This window comes from Schistocerca gregaria, chromosome X (assembly GCF_023897955.1).
Source record: "Schistocerca gregaria isolate iqSchGreg1 chromosome X, iqSchGreg1.2, whole genome shotgun sequence".
NCBI lineage: Eukaryota > Metazoa > Arthropoda > Insecta > Orthoptera > Acrididae > Schistocerca > Schistocerca gregaria.
Genome location: NC_064931.1, coordinates 364,377,430 through 364,394,150, shown reverse-complemented (window position 1 = coordinate 364,394,150; position 16,721 = coordinate 364,377,430). Strand labels below are relative to the sequence as shown.

General features: G+C 43.8%; 1 protein-coding gene across 1 annotated transcript in view; it reads left to right on the top strand.

Annotated features, from left to right (window-relative positions):
* The first annotated feature begins 9,319 nt into the window (after nucleotides 1–9,319).
* Nucleotides 9,320–16,721, top strand: part of LOC126298065 (toll-like receptor 6) — a 204,511-nt gene continuing 197,109 nt past the window's right edge. The window contains exons 1-2 of the mRNA XM_049989383.1: nucleotides 9,320–10,877; nucleotides 11,082–13,629. Coding sequence (XP_049845340.1) covers nucleotides 9,488–10,877; nucleotides 11,082–13,629 — 3,938 coding nt within the window. The 5' untranslated portion in view covers nucleotides 9,320–9,487. The remainder of the gene's footprint in view (nucleotides 10,878–11,081; nucleotides 13,630–16,721) is intronic.

Below are 16,721 nucleotides of genomic sequence, written 5' to 3'. Positions count from 1 at the left end.
TTTTTTAAATTCACCAAGCAAAACTTCGTTCCATTTCTTCAGCAGTCATTTTAATCCTGGCAGTTTCCACTGGAATGGAATTCAGTGGTCTCTCTGCCTCGTTTTAGTGTCTGATACACATTTTTCTGTCGTTGAGGGGTTAGGAAATTAAGTATTTTTGGTAAGTGCTTTTCCGCAGCTAATACGTACATTAGTATGTTTTTTGTCTTCTTCCCCTTTAGTTTGTACTAAAGAGATCGTCCATCATTTCCACCAAAAGATCTCGTTTTTCCTTGTCTGCAGTTCTACTCAAATGTTTCTCTAAGCCTTTCTTCTTATCATAGACTTTCATTAATGCATCAGTGCAGCGGTCAGTTATTCTAGAGCGAATTGGTGCTTTTTGCCAAAAAATAGAAAAATTAGAATCACCAATGATGTGCTTTCCATTGCTGAAAGCCTTACGAGTCTTAGATTGCAGAAGAAAATGTTTAACATTTACCGCTTCGAGGATAGTTTGGCTACAATGATTTAAGTGAAACATGGCCAACAAGCGCGATATAAAAATGTTTTATTGTTATTGTTATTATTTGTGAACTATTGGAAGAAGCTGATGCCATTTTATAAGTTTAGCATGAACACATCAGAAAACTCCCTTTGCACAAACAGCACAAATTTTTTGAAACAATAACTGAAAAGTCATCTATGAAAGACAGCTTCATATTTGGTTATAAAATAAGTAAACCGAGCACACAAATTGTCAAAAACATAAACGTTATAAAATAAATGTACCAAATAATAATTATAGTAACAGAGTAAGTCTAACACTAAAATGGTAAGGTTATGTAATAATATTAATGAACGTTCGCGTAACGTAATTTGCATGGGAAACATTCGATGTTGTTTCATATTAACTTAGCAATGGAAAATCACAAGTAACTGAAAACAAAGTGGATATGTTCATTAAATTAATGAAAACTCCCATTAATGTGCATTACTAGTTTCTATTTGTGATTGAAGATGAAATAACTAAACAATTAACCAAAAAACTTACCTCCTACGTGAAAATTTCAAAACTTCGTGATCCTATGAGGGGGGGGGGGGGGGAGGGGGGCTGACAGTTGCTTGATTGAGCTTCAGTTTTGCATTCGTTGATTTCTTGTTCACTGAGACAACATACCGGGATGGAGGTTGGACTTTAAGGAAAAAATACGGCACGGTCAACGGTACGGCGAAGTCACACTTAGGCACCACCCTATATTTCTCAAAGCAAATGGTCCGAATAAAGAACAGGTGTCCGAATTAGGTGGCTGGACCCCCAGGCGACTACCCAGTTAGTAACATTATACGAAGTTTAGATTTTTGCGAATTATTTATATACGGTCATACAGTCCAATTATGCAAGAAAATGCCGAAAGACATATGGAACTTCAGCTATCATCCTCACAATTTTATAACACAAAACATCCACAGCGATGGATATTGGACACAAAATCGGCTAAAAGAGGATAACTCATTCACTGGTAATTAAATGTGCGATCCATGTGGTGCAGAACGGTACCTAGAAGAATGTTAACAAATACGAAGTGATTAGAAATGGTACTTTGTCGTCTAAGTTCCACTAAGGTACCTTGCAAATCACGATACATAGTGGACTCTTGGACTGCTAAAATTCGATGACTGGCAATGGTCGAGGGGGAAACTTTCATACATAATGATGACATTGCAACATACAGTAAAAATAAATGAAGAACAAAGCGTACTACTATATACTGTTACCTGCTGTGTCGCCGCGCGGGATTAGCCGAGCGGTCTTGGGCGCTGCAATCGTGCACTGTGCGGCTTGTCCTGGCGGAGGTTCGAGTCCTCCCTCGGGCATGGGTGTGTGTGTTTGTCTTTAGGATAATTTAGGTTAAGTAGTGTGTACGCTTAGGGACAGATGACCTCAGCAGTTAAGTCTCACAAAATTTCACACACATCTGAACATTTTTTAACCTGATGTGACACCTCATCTAAAGGAGAAAAAGACCTAAAAGATTTCCTGTACTAACTCATTACATCCCACAACAAAATTCTACAATCCAAAAGGACAAGTGACACAAATATGCCGTAGTATTTAGTACGAATAAAAATTAACAAATGAACCAAAATGAATCAATAACAATGAAAGACCCCCAAGGAAAACGCACATATAATACTGAGGGTGTTCGACCTATGGGTGTAATTAAATTCCAGACGCAATAAGGACAGTTAAGAGGCAAATCACTTGTAACACACACTTAACAAATCATTTACATACATTTTCTTAAACTGATAAATTGTCATAAACTTTTCAGTTTTAATTACACTTCACATGAGAGGACGTAACTAAATTAGTTTAGGAAGAAGAAGGCTTTCTGAAGTTTTGTTAATCTTCATGTTTGTATAGCCGAAAGACCTAAAATATCAAAATATACAATATTTTTTTTCCATAAATTCACTGAAGCTAAATGACTATTTTCATATATTTGTATTTTGAGGAAACGAATACGAATTTTGTCACAGAAATTTCTCATTCAGGAAAAACCGAAGAAGTCCCTGCGGAAAATGATAACGGAGATCCCAGGGAATACTAAGAGGAGGAAGCCGATCTATAAAACTTAAAAAATGGCTAAAAGTTAGACTTCAGATCGAAAGATTACAATTTCACCCACTATTTCTTAGGAATTTTCTGTGACATTTGATTCTACTTTGAGTTCTGACAATACGCATATGTAAAAAATGTCGATTTGCGACTTGGTAACGTTAAATTCCGAGCAACAACAAGGCGCTTCAATTAACTGACTTCAGTGTGAAGTATACACGGGAAGACTTCCGTTGCCCTTTCTTTTGGAAAAGGAACCTAAACCTACGCACGGAAATACGTCTGTTATTTATAGACTACAAGTGCAGGCATGGTTAGAATAAACCTGTATGCACAAGAATTTACGAAAGTTTTTGATGTTTTATTAAATTTATTACAAGGGGAATCTACATCTCCCATGCATGGACATATGTGTTTTGCAAACCACAGCAGGATGTGTGGCGGAGGGTACGCCTGCACTACTTCCACATACCACTGTCGCTACTGCTCTATACACAGCCAAATTCCTCTAGTTCTTCGCTCATGCTCATTACGTGACAAATACGTTCCAGGAAGAAGTATTCGTATTGGAAGGTGGGCCCTCAGTGTAGCTCTCCGTAATAGACACCGCCTTTCTCGTGGCTTCTCTCATCGAAGTTTGGCGAGCACGTCCGTGATATTTTTTATAATCGGTGTCTTTCGTGTGTATTTACACTGACTTAGAATTCTTCTGTCCAATCTGAGCTGACATGTGCCTTCTCCAACGCTCCGGACAGGAGCTCCTAAATACTTGACGGTCATCACTTGATTGATTACTGTTTGTTTAGTCAAGTAATATCGGCTCTTTTCATTTATTTGCGCGCATTGCATTACGCTTAATTACGCTGAGGGTCAGCTGATAGCCTCTGCAGTCATTTTCAAATCTTCCAGCATATCTAAACAATTTTTCCTTTATATAATAGCATCCTCCGAGAAGAACGGATTGCTTGTCATTGACAGATAGGTCGTAAACAACCATTTTCACCTCTGACCGTATATCACCACTAAGAACAGTCTACCGAGTTCCGTTTGGCGCAGTCGCAGACCTTCTCCAATATACCCCAAGTCCGTGTTTCGTTTCCTAGGAACTAAAAACCATATCAGTTTGGTCTCTACTTGCGGATCACGTGAAAGAGCAAACTAATGTGAGTTCAACCCCTCTGGCGCTTGCTGACTCCTACATAACACTTGCCCCATCTCCACCTCAATATATTTTCCATTATTCTACAATGTGGGGAAAAACGAACAGGGATGGTTGCGTAGCGGCCGTGAATAAATTTTCTTACGAAAAAAGCAGCACTAATATATACGCATCAGCTGCTTAAAGCTTTTATTGATTATTATTCTCCAACGCAAAATATAGCACAAATGAGTATGTGGCACATGCTTATTGTTTTCAATTAAAAATTAAATTCTACCTCAAAGCTGGTTGAGGACATAATTTCCACGAAACGCACTGCACAACAAACACTTCGTCCAGTCTGGTGAATTCATAGTAAGAGGTATAAAATTAATATGGTTTTAAGAAGAGCTGTTAATGAATTTTCATGTTCATTAATAATCTGTTTATAGCTAATTGATTGAAACTAAAATTTTAAAAAAATCACGGTCTACAGTTCAGAATCGCTGAGAGGTTTTGTCTAAACATATGCAAAAACTATTCAGACAAGCAGTTAAAAGCGTCAAAAAAAATTTGATCACGAATTCAAATGAGAGCTACTGAAATGAAATAATCGTGTAGCGTTCTTGGCTTTTGTTGTTCGCACGCCTGGTGCAAATCATTCTGTTTGAGACCACTTGTGCGACTTGCGCGTCTTTGTCATGAAGATAAGATGAAATGATTTGGACAACACAAACAACCAGTGCCCGAGCGAAGAAAATCTCCGCCCCGGCCAGGAATCGAACGTGGGACGCCGCAATTTAGCTGCACCAACGCAAGAACTAGACCATGAGCTACTAAAAATCTGAAACGCCTCTTTCTTTGAAATTTTGGGGTTGTCAGATTAAGGTGATGTAAAAATTATAAAGCTAGCATAATATGTTAATTTTAATTTCATATTATTTTGGGGTTTTCAATAAGCGAAACTGAAGTTTCCGTTGCTAAAGGCGTGTAATACGGATTACATGCCGAGTGAATTAGAGACATCCTTGACAGCCTAGTAGAGGCTCTGGGTATACTGACTACTGTTTCTCAGTATGTTTATTTACTAACGAAATTTGTCCTAAGTGTTATATCTCTCTTACAAACTAACGCCTCATTTCACGCAATCGATACTAGCCAATAAGAACGTAAAGAGTTAAAGTTACTCAGTACGGTCGGCAAAGGATTTCATTGATCAGTAACACACATTTTCAATAACTTTCCAGTACCGTAACTATAAAATGCTTAGCCGCTAATAAAGCGCAGTTTAAAGAGACCCAAAGGATTTTCTGGCTCCAGGGCCTTCTATTTCACTGATAACTTGAATACTGTGTTGGACATGACTTTGACACAGCCTTGATTTGTGTAAATAAGCCTTGTTTTATTAATTTTGCGATGTTTGTTGCTGTGTTTCTGGTCCACAGTTCCCTGACATTTTGCTATTATATTATTTTAAAATTGATTGTCTGTCAGATTTTCTAACATGAAGTGAAGATTACTAAGAAATACAAACATAATATTGATAACGTTACTAATTACTTAAAACTAACTACAGTTACACTACAGGTTACGACGGAAAGCTTATAGTAAAAGAAATAATAACATTATAACGCGTATACCAGTTTCGTCAACCTTCAATGAAGAGATTCGGAGCCCGTGTGGAGTAACATCGATGTATGAAACACGTGCTCTTCTGAACGAATAGGCAAAACTGTGAGAATAAACGGGCTGGTTCAGCTGATTCGTCGATTATGAGCGCTCAGCGTGCGATTCCTTGTCGATGACTTAAGGCTTGATGGAAAAGTAGTCCGCCGCCTTGTATCATTTAATACAGAGAGAGCTAACGAGCAGAACGCGGCAAGTGCCATCACCTGAGTTCCCAGAAACTTCGCTCAGTGGAAGAGGGATCAAAATAACTGAAAACATGTCTCGGCTTATCCGTAGATACTCGACCGTTTCTGAAAAAACGACGGTCAAAGTTTTTGGACTATTTTCCAGGGACTTTGTATACCTTTTACCGAACTGATGGCACGATGATGAGCGTCTCGGCTTCATAAGTTTGCATCCCGTGTTCGAAACCCGATTATTATATTTTTTGTTATTCATTTATGTACTCATTCTGGAGAAGATTACTACACAAACATTTTCCGGTGTATATTGTTAAACTTTGTCTATATTTGTCTAGCAACGGTACGAATGAATAAAAAAAAGAGAATATTATGTGAAACTGTTTTCGGTGAAATTCCTGTAGTGTATCTTGATTCGTAATTAATTGTCAGCCCCAGTTTTCGGAAAGGTGATCCGTTATGTATGGTTTGCGCGAAATTATTGCCGACGCGCGAAATCTTCGGCAGTGTTAACGACATTTCTTTTTTGAGTGAGATACATATGAAGAAGTCTCACTGTGGCAAACCTGCCTTCGTGCGATGTTCGAGGTGCATGGAAAATCTGTGTTTTGAATGTTTCTACGGTCGGAATGACCCAAGGGAATGCACCAAATCTCCCTAAAGTATAAACATATGAATAAAATGTAAGAATTAATATAAGAATTGACATGAGAATGAAATATCAGAATATGAGAATTTAAAAAGATTGCAACCCAAAAACCTACCATACACACATATGTTATATAATAAATATATGACACTTATTGTGAAATCAAGTGGTAATTCTACAATTACTATAACGCCCTTGTATCCCCTAATCTGATAAGAAGCAATCTTCTAGTAAACTTCTACTGACATCGGTAGATAAATGAAAAAAATAAGAATAAAATAAAATAAAGGAAATAAAAACAATAATCGGGTTTACACTGAGCGCAGAATTAAGTAACTCAACGCTAACTACTGAACCACCGTTTCGTCTCAGGCTAGCGCGCGGTTAAAGACACATAAAATACCGCGAAAATACATCTCAAAGTTTGACCGACGTTTTTTCAGAAACGGTCTAGTATCTCTGGACAAGCCTACACAGTGCTACCTTAATTTGACTCGTCTTCCACTTAGCGAAATTCCTGGGAAATCCGGTGATAGCACTTGCCGTGTTCTCCTCGTAAGCAAGACAAACATAACTACCATTATATTCAATAAAAATTTTCCGGATTTGTGACCGCATAGTCAGTATCTAAAATTACCGACGTTTTTAGTATATTGACAATGCGGTCACAAATCCGGAAAAATTTTGTTGAATGTGACGATGGTCGCGGAAGCCTACGTTTATATGTAATTACGATTAGGCTATTAGTGGTTCGACGGCTAATAAATCCGAAGACGACACTACAATATCACTCAAAAGAAAAGACGTGGGCACTAATTTATCACTTTATGTCAGAAAAAGAGTGATATGGGAGCACTGTCTCAACAAGGAAGCAGCACAGAGTACAAAAAAAGGAAACCGTTAGTCACGGAGGAGAATACTGTATTATCAGAAATACAGTGTATTGTAAAATCGTTATTTCTTTCCAGTGAGATAGACGTTTTCGTTCCCAAACCTCCTGTGGTCGTGTAGGCGAAACAGATTGTCCCATTTTTTCACTATACTGCAAAAATAACGCAAATTACCGTTGAAGCAACGGCAATTAAGTATGTTGTGCCTGTTAAAAACCTTGCGTGCTTACTTTAGGTTAGTTTCAGTTGTTTGAAATATCGTATGGTGAAGAATGAAGTTCACAAACCGTTATCATCCTACACAATACGCGAACACATATAATTTAAAACAGTGGTAACACAAATGCATATGCGTACGTGCGTACTACTCCCCACCACGACGTGTTGGCATTAGGCATCCCGTGGCCGTTATCGGAAACACTCGCTAACGTTATAGTAAACGCATCGCAGTGCGAGTGATTTCAAGACATTTGTGCATATGCTGTCAAATGGTTCAGAGTTTCCTGGTAAAATTTCACGATAAAACCTCACGATAAGCCAACCGAAACGCCCTTACTTCCACATGCTATAATATTGTGGGCAACTAATATAGATTTCAAGTTAAATGTTGTATACAAGAGGATGTAAAGTAATAAATAATGACATTGAAATTCGTATAAGGGGAAAAATAACATTTCAGATTCTTGACTCAACTTGTGACACACAACGTTATCAAAAGTACCTTAGATTCCAACGACACTCCAATGGGACCGCACTTTCCAGTGGCCAGTAATCAACAGTTACCCATTACCTTCATTATTTATAGATGGTTTTAATGGTTTTCATTTCGTGCCTAACTGAAAATGTTTACCAGTGAAGCAACAGTAACCAGCCGACTTCCTTAAAACGGCATTTTGCTCTACAGTCTGAACACAGCATTGCCCTTGGAATTGCAATCTCATAACACCTACAATAGACACTTGTTTTCGAGACTGTTCTCCAAATAAGATAAGAAAACACAGCACGAAATCAGAATTTTTATATGTTTGATGCGAATTTCACGATAACCGAGTAAAATTTTATTGCCTGAGACGAGGCACTGCTGTATTCAAAAAGTTGACATATAGAGACTGTCTCGAAATTAATAATGAATTATTACAGCCATGTCAAAATCAAATGATTAACTTAGACCTCTGTATGGGATACACTTTGACGAGACACTCCATAGTTCTGTGCTACGGCACACCTGGTGAGAAAGCCTGATTACTTTGTGCTTACTGCACTGAGAAATACGGCGCATCTGAATTGGTTAAACGTTAAAGCATGTACGAACATTTTACAGAAATGCTTTGAACCATGGTAAATATTTATATTGTAAAGACACAGTGAGCCTCAACTCACAAAACAGGATCGTGAAAACAGCACTTAGTGTTCACTCAGTTTATTTTAAACAAATAGCCGTCGGACTTCGGCAGTGTTTTGGTTGCTGCTGAGAGCACTACGCCGTTTGGTGCAATGGCAACGGTATATCGTAAGCGATTTTCTGCCGAGCTTTGCTAACAACGTAAAATAAACAATCTCCGTCTACAAAATTTTGGTGCAAGTTCGTAATAACAGGCATAAGGCCAGAGTGGAACAGAACATGTAGATAAATTGCCGGTTTTTAAAAAAGTAAAATGTGGTATAATAAAATACAATAACGTTGAATGTATTCTGCAAATGATCTAAAATTCACTAGATTTTATGCCAGTGATATATTTTTTCTACGATTTAAAAATGCTGCAGAAGCACACGCACATAATCCTAAATAGTGTTATTAATTTCAATTCAAAACAGACGGCGAATAATTTTCTCCAGAAAAGGGAAATGACAGTGATGCTGTGGGGCCCGTAGCATGTGCTATACTGATAAACCGCCTCCGAGAGCGACACTTTCGCCACTACAGAGTTTCTGGTTTTCTTTATGTCTGTTGCCGTTTGAGTGTACGTGTTTGAGCTGCGAGCGCAGGTGAAGAGCTATAATTGGTTTGCAGTATGCGCGGCCAGATGCAACAGTTGCTCCTCCCACCGTGCCGTGCCCCCACCACGGGCGCCTCGCTCCCCGCCCTCGCCTGACATCTGGCGGCAGCCGTGCGACACAGTGGTGGGGGGATAAGGCCGCGCGCCAGAGGCGGAGTCACTTCAGTCTTGGCTTTGCCGACCGCGGTGTAGTGTGTGTGGAGCCTGCTGCGTGCCTGCGCTTGGCGTCGTCGCGTGCGTACGTCCGAGCCGGGTCCGCACTTGGCCGGCAGTCATCGTGTGTGACCCAAGTCTCTGTCAGTGATGTAAGCTTCTGTTCGTTCCGAGGACACCACCCCTACCGAGAATGAGCGTGTGCAGCCGAATTTGTTTAGCTATTGTTGCAGTATCATTGCTTTTTGATGTGGAAGCGCGAAGCATCGCTAGTGAGCACGAGGACGTTCGTAAAGGCTGCGGTTGGGAACGTACGTCTCCTTACGACGTGGGACACGGAAAGGATGAAGACGCAGTCAGACTAGATTGTCAGCTACGCACTATCGACGGGATGCAAAGCGTAATAGAGAACCTGACAGTACCACAGATAGACAAGGTCCAGTCGCTACGTATCGAGTGCAGCGACGTGCTTTTCTACGAGAGTAAAGTGTCGGGAGATGGTCTACCCGATCACACCGGCCGTGGCTTCCTGTCACAGCTACGTCGCCTCCGAGAGCTCAGCATCGAGACTTGCAAGATCCTACAACTGCCACGGGCCGCCTTTTCGTCGCTGAGGGACCTACGAAATTTGACGGTGCGTACGTACATCAGGGAGTGGCTTGCGGCGACGGCGCTCGAATTCGACCAGGAGACCTTCCTCGGCCTGTCAGAACTTCGCAGCCTCGACCTCTCGCACAATAACATATGGAAGCTGCCGGACGAACTCTTCTGCCCACTGTTTTCGCTGTCTCGACTCAATATGTCGCACAACAGGTTGCAAGACATGTTAGAACTGGACTTCTCCGCGTCTGCTGGCAAGACGTGCAGCTTGGTGCTAGAATTCCTGGACCTCTCCCACAATGACATTCCCTGTGTTCCTGACAACGGACTGACAAATCTCCGTTCGCTACGAGAGCTGTACTTGCAGAACAACGCTATTACCTCGCTGGGCGACAGCGCTTTCAGTGGAGTAAATAAACTGCAAGTACTGAATGCGTCCAGTAACGAGCTGGAGGCGCTTCCTCCCGAGGTGTTCCAGCCTACTCGGGGTCTGCGAGAGATTTATTTGAGAAATAACTCCATCAGCGTGCTGGCACCGGGGCTGTTAGAGGGACTAGATCAGTTAACTGTTCTGGACTTGTCGCACAACTACCTTACTTCTTCTTGGATCAACAGGAATACTTTCAGCGGGCTCGTTCGCCTCGTCGTGCTTAATCTCGGCTATAACAACATCGCCCGCGTCGATCCGCACGTTTTCACTGACGTGTACAGCCTACAAGTTCTGAACTTGGAGCACAACGGAATTGACACGATAACGGAGGGCGCGTTCAGCGCCCTGAGCAACCTGCACGTGCTCACGCTGAGCCACAACAAACTGGCACACGTCGACTACTATTACTTCAGCGGGCTGTTCGTCGTCAACCAGCTCTACCTGGACAACAACAAGCTGACTGCCATTCACCAGCGGGCCTTCGAGAACTGCACTCACCTGCAGGACTTAGGACTGAGCAACAATCTCCTCACGGTGGTTCCTGCCGCCCTCGGTAAGTTGCATTTCCTTCGTTTTCTGGATATAGGGAGTAACAGCATAGTTAATGTGTCTAATAATTCGTTCGATGGGCTAGGGGAATTATACGCCCTAAGACTCATGAACAATAACCTGGAAAATTTGCCGAGAGACACGTTTTCTAGTTTACCGCGGGTTCACTTTTTGAATGTGGCCAATAACAATATTCGCTTTGTTGAAGCAGGTTCGTTCGCCAACAACCCGCTTCTCCGGATGCTGCGTCTGGACGGGAATCAGCTGACGGACATTAGCGGCATTGTGTCTCATCTGCCGGGACTGATATGGCTGAACGTCTCCAACAACCGTATCGAGTGGTTCGACTATTCCTTCGTGCCCCACAGTCTTCAGTGGCTCGACTTGCATAAGAACAAATTAAAGGAACTACGAAATTACTACGAAACTGGCAGTACCCTCCGACTTCTAATGATAGATGCCAGTTTCAACTACATAACGGAAATTGGCGAATCGTCGTTGCCAGACAGTGTGGAAGTCGTGTTCTTAAATAACAATCGGATCACTACTGTCGCACCGAATACGTTTATTAAGAAGACGAATCTCAGCAGAGTCGTGCTGTATGCCAACAACATAGAGAAGATGGACATGAGCGCACTGACAGTGAATCCGTTGCCGGAGGAGAGAGAGCTGCCACAGTTCTATATCGGTGGCAACCCTTTCGTGTGCGACTGCGACATGGAGTGGCTGCAGCGTATCAACCACCTGGGCTACCTGCGCCGGCATCCCGTAATACTGGACTTGGACACCATCGTGTGCACGCTGGTTTTCTCTAGAGGCGTAAAGACGAAGCCACTGATGGAGGTGGACCCGTTGCACTTCGTCTGCACGTACGAAATGCACTGCTTCGCCCTGTGCCACTGCTGCGACTTCGACGCGTGCGACTGCGAGATGGCTTGCCCCGACAACTGCACGTGTTACCACGATACGGCTTGGGCCAGCAACATCGTCGACTGCGCAAATGCTGGCTACAAGCACGTGCCGCACAGGATACCTATGGACGCGACCGAGATATATCTCGACGGAAACGATATCGGGGAATTGCCGAGTCACGTCTTCATCGGCAAGAAAAAACTAGAGGTGTTGTTTCTCAACAATAGCAATATCGAAAACATCAACAACAAGACATTCAACGGTGTGACGTCTCTGCGGGTGTTGCATTTGGAGAACAATCGCATCCGGGAACTGCACGGTTACGAGTTCGAGAAAATGAGCACCTTGAACGAACTGTATCTGGAGAACAACGAGATCGCGAGTGTGGGCAACGCGACGTTCGCGGACATGCCGCACCTGGAGGTGCTGCGCCTGGAAGGGAACCGGCTGGAAGACTTCAGGCCGTGGGAGCAGCTGGCGGAGGGCACGCAGACGCGGCTGACGGTGGGCGGCGCGGGCAACGTGTGGCGCTGCGACTGCGAGAGCGCGGCGCGCCTCCGCGCCTGGGCGCACCGGGACACGCTCGAGCGCCTCGCGTGCGCCGCGGGGGGCAGCGTGGCCGACGCGCTGCTCCGCTGCGACCGGCCGCGCCGCGGCAGCGACGCCGCGCCCTCCTCCGTGGTGCAGCGCGGCCCGGCGGACGCGGACGGGGCGGCCGGCTCGGCCTTCGCCACCTACGCACCTTTCCTCGCCGCCGCCGTCGCCGCGCTCCTGCTCGCCGCCGCCGCCGCTCTCGGCTACCGCTTCCGCCACGAGGTCCGCTTCTGGGCGCACTCGCGCTACGGCGTGCGCCTATTCGGGACGGCGCCCGCCGCCGACCGCGACGACGACCGGGAGCGTCTGTACGACGCCTACATCGTGTACAGCGTCGGCGACGAGGACTTCGCGGAGCGCCTGCTGGCGGCCGAGCTGGAGCAGCGCGGGTACGCCGTGTGTTTGCACTACCGGGACATCCAGGTAGACCCCGAGTCGGTGTACCTGGCGGACAGCGTGGCGAGCGCCGCCGAGGCGTCGCGGCGCCTGCTGGTGGTGATGTCGCGCTGCTTCATCGACTGCGAGTGGACGCGGCCGGACTTCCGGCGCGCGCTGGGCGCCGTGCTGTCCGCCGAACAGAACCCGGGCCGCCTCGTCGTGCTCGTCAAGTGCGAGCCCAGCCCCGACCTGCGGCCACTGCTGCGCGGCTGCGTGCCTATCGCGTGGGGCGACCGCCGCTGCTGGGACCGCCTGTGGTACGCCATGCCCGACGTGCGGCGCCGCGGCGGCCGGCCGCTGCCCGCCGCCTCCGCCGGCGCGCCCGCAGCCGCGGCGGGCCCCGTCGCCACCGGCCGCCAGCGACAGGGTAAGGCCGCCGCCACTGCCGCCGCCGCCGCCGCCGCCGCCGCAGGCGTTCGCCCCGTCGCGCGCTACACGGCCGCGCCCACGGCGCCCGAGCCGCGCGTCCACGGCCAGCAGCAGCCGCCGCCGCAGGCCGCCCCCCGGCGCCAGCTCGCGCCGTCGGCCCCGCAGCAGCAGCAGCCGCAGCCGCAGCCCCACCCGCACCTGCACGCCCTGCGCCACACGCCGACCACGACGCCGACGCAGTCGACGTACGTGTCGGAGAACTCGTCGCAGCGCACCACCGACCACGAGGAGGAGGACGAGGAGGAGTACGGGCCGGGCCTGCACCGGCACAGCTACATGCAGATCGCCGACGCCGGTGGCGAGCAGACCGTGCACGTGTACAGCAGCATCCCGGACACGCTGCCGCTGCGCGCCGTCGGCGCCAACGGCAGGACGTATTTCGTGTAAGCCGCGCCCCGCCGCGCCGCGCCGCGCTGCGCCGCGCGTTGCGCATTATACTTCACAGTATTATAAACTTTGCATTTACCTTACAAAGGACAAAGACTGTGCATATCGCGTTGCTCGTCACCCGCGCTTTCTGGGCAGAAACTCTGGTCATCCCTCTCGCGACTGAGAGTCAAGGTACGTGTGAAATTGTACGATTTTGTCGTAATCGTTCACTGTTACGAAAGGACGTGTACCGTGAAAGTGTCTGTTATAACGACGAATTACGATGTACTTTGACGTAAGCTACAATTTGTGTGTGTTTATTCTAAGTCTTATATCTGAAACCAAATATTTGTTGTAAGATTTCGAGATGTTAGCCTAACAGAAGGTCGTAAACCGAATACGGGACGGTGCGCGCGAGGTGCAATCTTTACTTCGGTGTAATTTGCCACTACTTTATTAAAAATACGTTTTTACTTCTGTGCGCTTTAGATAGACTTTATTTCTCCCGAAAGTTAAAATACCCGTAAAACTGCAATTTGCATTTTGAGATCGAGAACGATTTTACCTTCCGTGAGAATCGTAATTTTAAACTCGTGTGACTTTTTCTGTTAAATTACCGATATCAAATCTCCGCTTTTATTTTTAAAAATTAGACTCGTGTTTGCGCCTCGCTTTCCTTCTGTCAGGCATCTTGAGAGAATTAATGTCGATGTCCTTATTTAATTATGTGTAATAATTTTTTTGCACTGGTACTTGCTTGTAGTTCCCTTCCTGAGGAGACATCAGTCTACCGTGTATTATTTTCTAGTTGTCCTGCTGTATGCCTGATGACTGTGATAACAACTGTACTGACAATGCAACGTAAAATAATAATTTATTATTTTGTTACCATTTTTTAAACTATCGTTTTCTTCCAAAAATTATTTTCCTTCGAAACCTGTTACATATTTATTTTGTTGTTCGTTATTATTTTGTTTCTCACTGTCGCACGTCGCATGTATAGATCGTTTTCTACGTACTGTTTCTTTTCTCTTAGTTCACCGTATTTTGGAAAATAAACGCAGCCGGCAGAGACATTAATTTCTGAGCCTGCCATAATTTTCTTATGTCAATTTTTAGAGCTTTGCATAGGTGTGGCCATGTTATCGTAAAATAATTTCTGGAACGATAAATGGTCTTTAGAAACTAGCCGCAATATTCGTCAAAATTTTCTTACTAGAGATTTCGTTATTTCTGTAGAAATTTTTCAATTTCAGCACCAGTCTCCACATATATTTCCTGTTCTCTTGTTTGTGGTTACTTTTTCGTGCTTATAATACGTAAGGCCTCAGATCTCATTTCTTAATTATAAAACTGTCGCTTCTTTTACACGGCTGTTACAGAATGAATGTTATTTTTCTACTTAGCACATTATTCGCTTTAAAATGATTGTGATACTAATAATAGAATATTTTTACCGAAATTACATTAAATTTTGTTGTAGGTAGTTGCAAAGCAAAATGCGATTCTCGAAGAAAGTAAGGTGAATGAGTCTCAAGGCTTACGCTACGAAATATTGTTATTGCAATGATCGAATATATTTTCACACAACTCATGCAGGTTTTGTGGAAGAGAAACACAGTACAGAATGCTCTACTGGAAGACTATTACTGGAAGATTCTCAGACGCACCCCTTTATTTACAGCATTTTTACATTTTAAATATTTCCACTGAGCGCATAGCGTACGACAGTTCAGTTGAATTTCGTACTATAAAAAAGTAATGTAATTCAGTATTAACGCAGATTCTTTTTTCTGAAATTAACAAAAATACGCCGCGGGGTATCAACATCTCTAAATCGCAGCACTTCATTCCGCATATTTTTGTTTAATTTGCTGCCGCAAGTGCCTGGTTTATTTGTGTTTAATTATTGAGAGTTTACTCGTGGCATCCGGTAGACTGCTTATTCATATTATATCATCACTTTTACATGCTACAGAGAAAAAGGAAGCCAACCATCATAATACCTTTCCTCATTAAGCAGCTTATTCATGTGAGCGTCACTATAACAATGGAAGCGCTTATGCGCAGGGAAGGCAATTTGTATTGAGCTATGGGTGTCAAACACATGATTAACGGCAAGACGTCTCTATTTAACACGTTATCACTTAACTAAAACTTTACAAGAGATGACTTTTGCTTTGGTAAATGTGAGCATCTTTGAATACAACAGCGTTGATTCCGTTCTCCTTGATGATATTTATAATTAACTTGCAGTTCAATTGACGCCCAATTTTAAGCTTCGTTTGCCTCTTGCTCATTTATTCAATAGGAAATCCTTTCCGGTTTCCACTCTTTGTAACTGAGAAAAAGAAACTGTATGCTTTAGTCGCTGTTCGTCATCTACTGTTTAGAAATAGCTTAACTTTTAATTAAAAATTATGAAGCCAAAAGCTGATGTTCTTCCCTGACAGTTGCTCATTTGTAATTTATTGGATTTTTTAAAAAATTTATAGCTAGCTTGAACACAGCAATATAAATTTATAATGTGGAGACTGGTATTAACTAGTTGTTTCTGTTTAGACGCTAATGCCTTGCATATCTTGCCGTCATGAGCGGCCTTTGAATGCATGCAGTGTCTCCTATTCTGTCGTGAAGATAATACTGAAGTTAACTTATGGCTGTGCAACCCCTTCCTATCACTGTCGGTTTCATGATATTGATTCGTTATGATTGCTTTTCTAACAGTGTCATATTCACGCCCAAAAATGTGTTTCTCTAAATAACTGTTGTCAAATATTTTCAAAGAATTCAAATATTTCTTTGCCGAATGTTTCTTTTGACCGTCTAGTGTGTTCGAGACATTCTGAGCATTCGTTTACCAGGAGTTCTTTATTTTTTCTGTGTTTTGACAACTTTTGGCGTGTCAGCATTGTAAATCGCCAGCAACTTATTCCCTGCGCCTTCAGAGGCCCCATAATAACTTCAGCATTTTTTAAAAGCACAATTAGTTGTCACAGGTACCGATAAAATTTAACACATCACGAAACAACGTTGTAAGTATAGATGTAGTCATCTGGTGATACTAATTATATCTAGACAATATAAGCTTTTACAAAACGTTTGT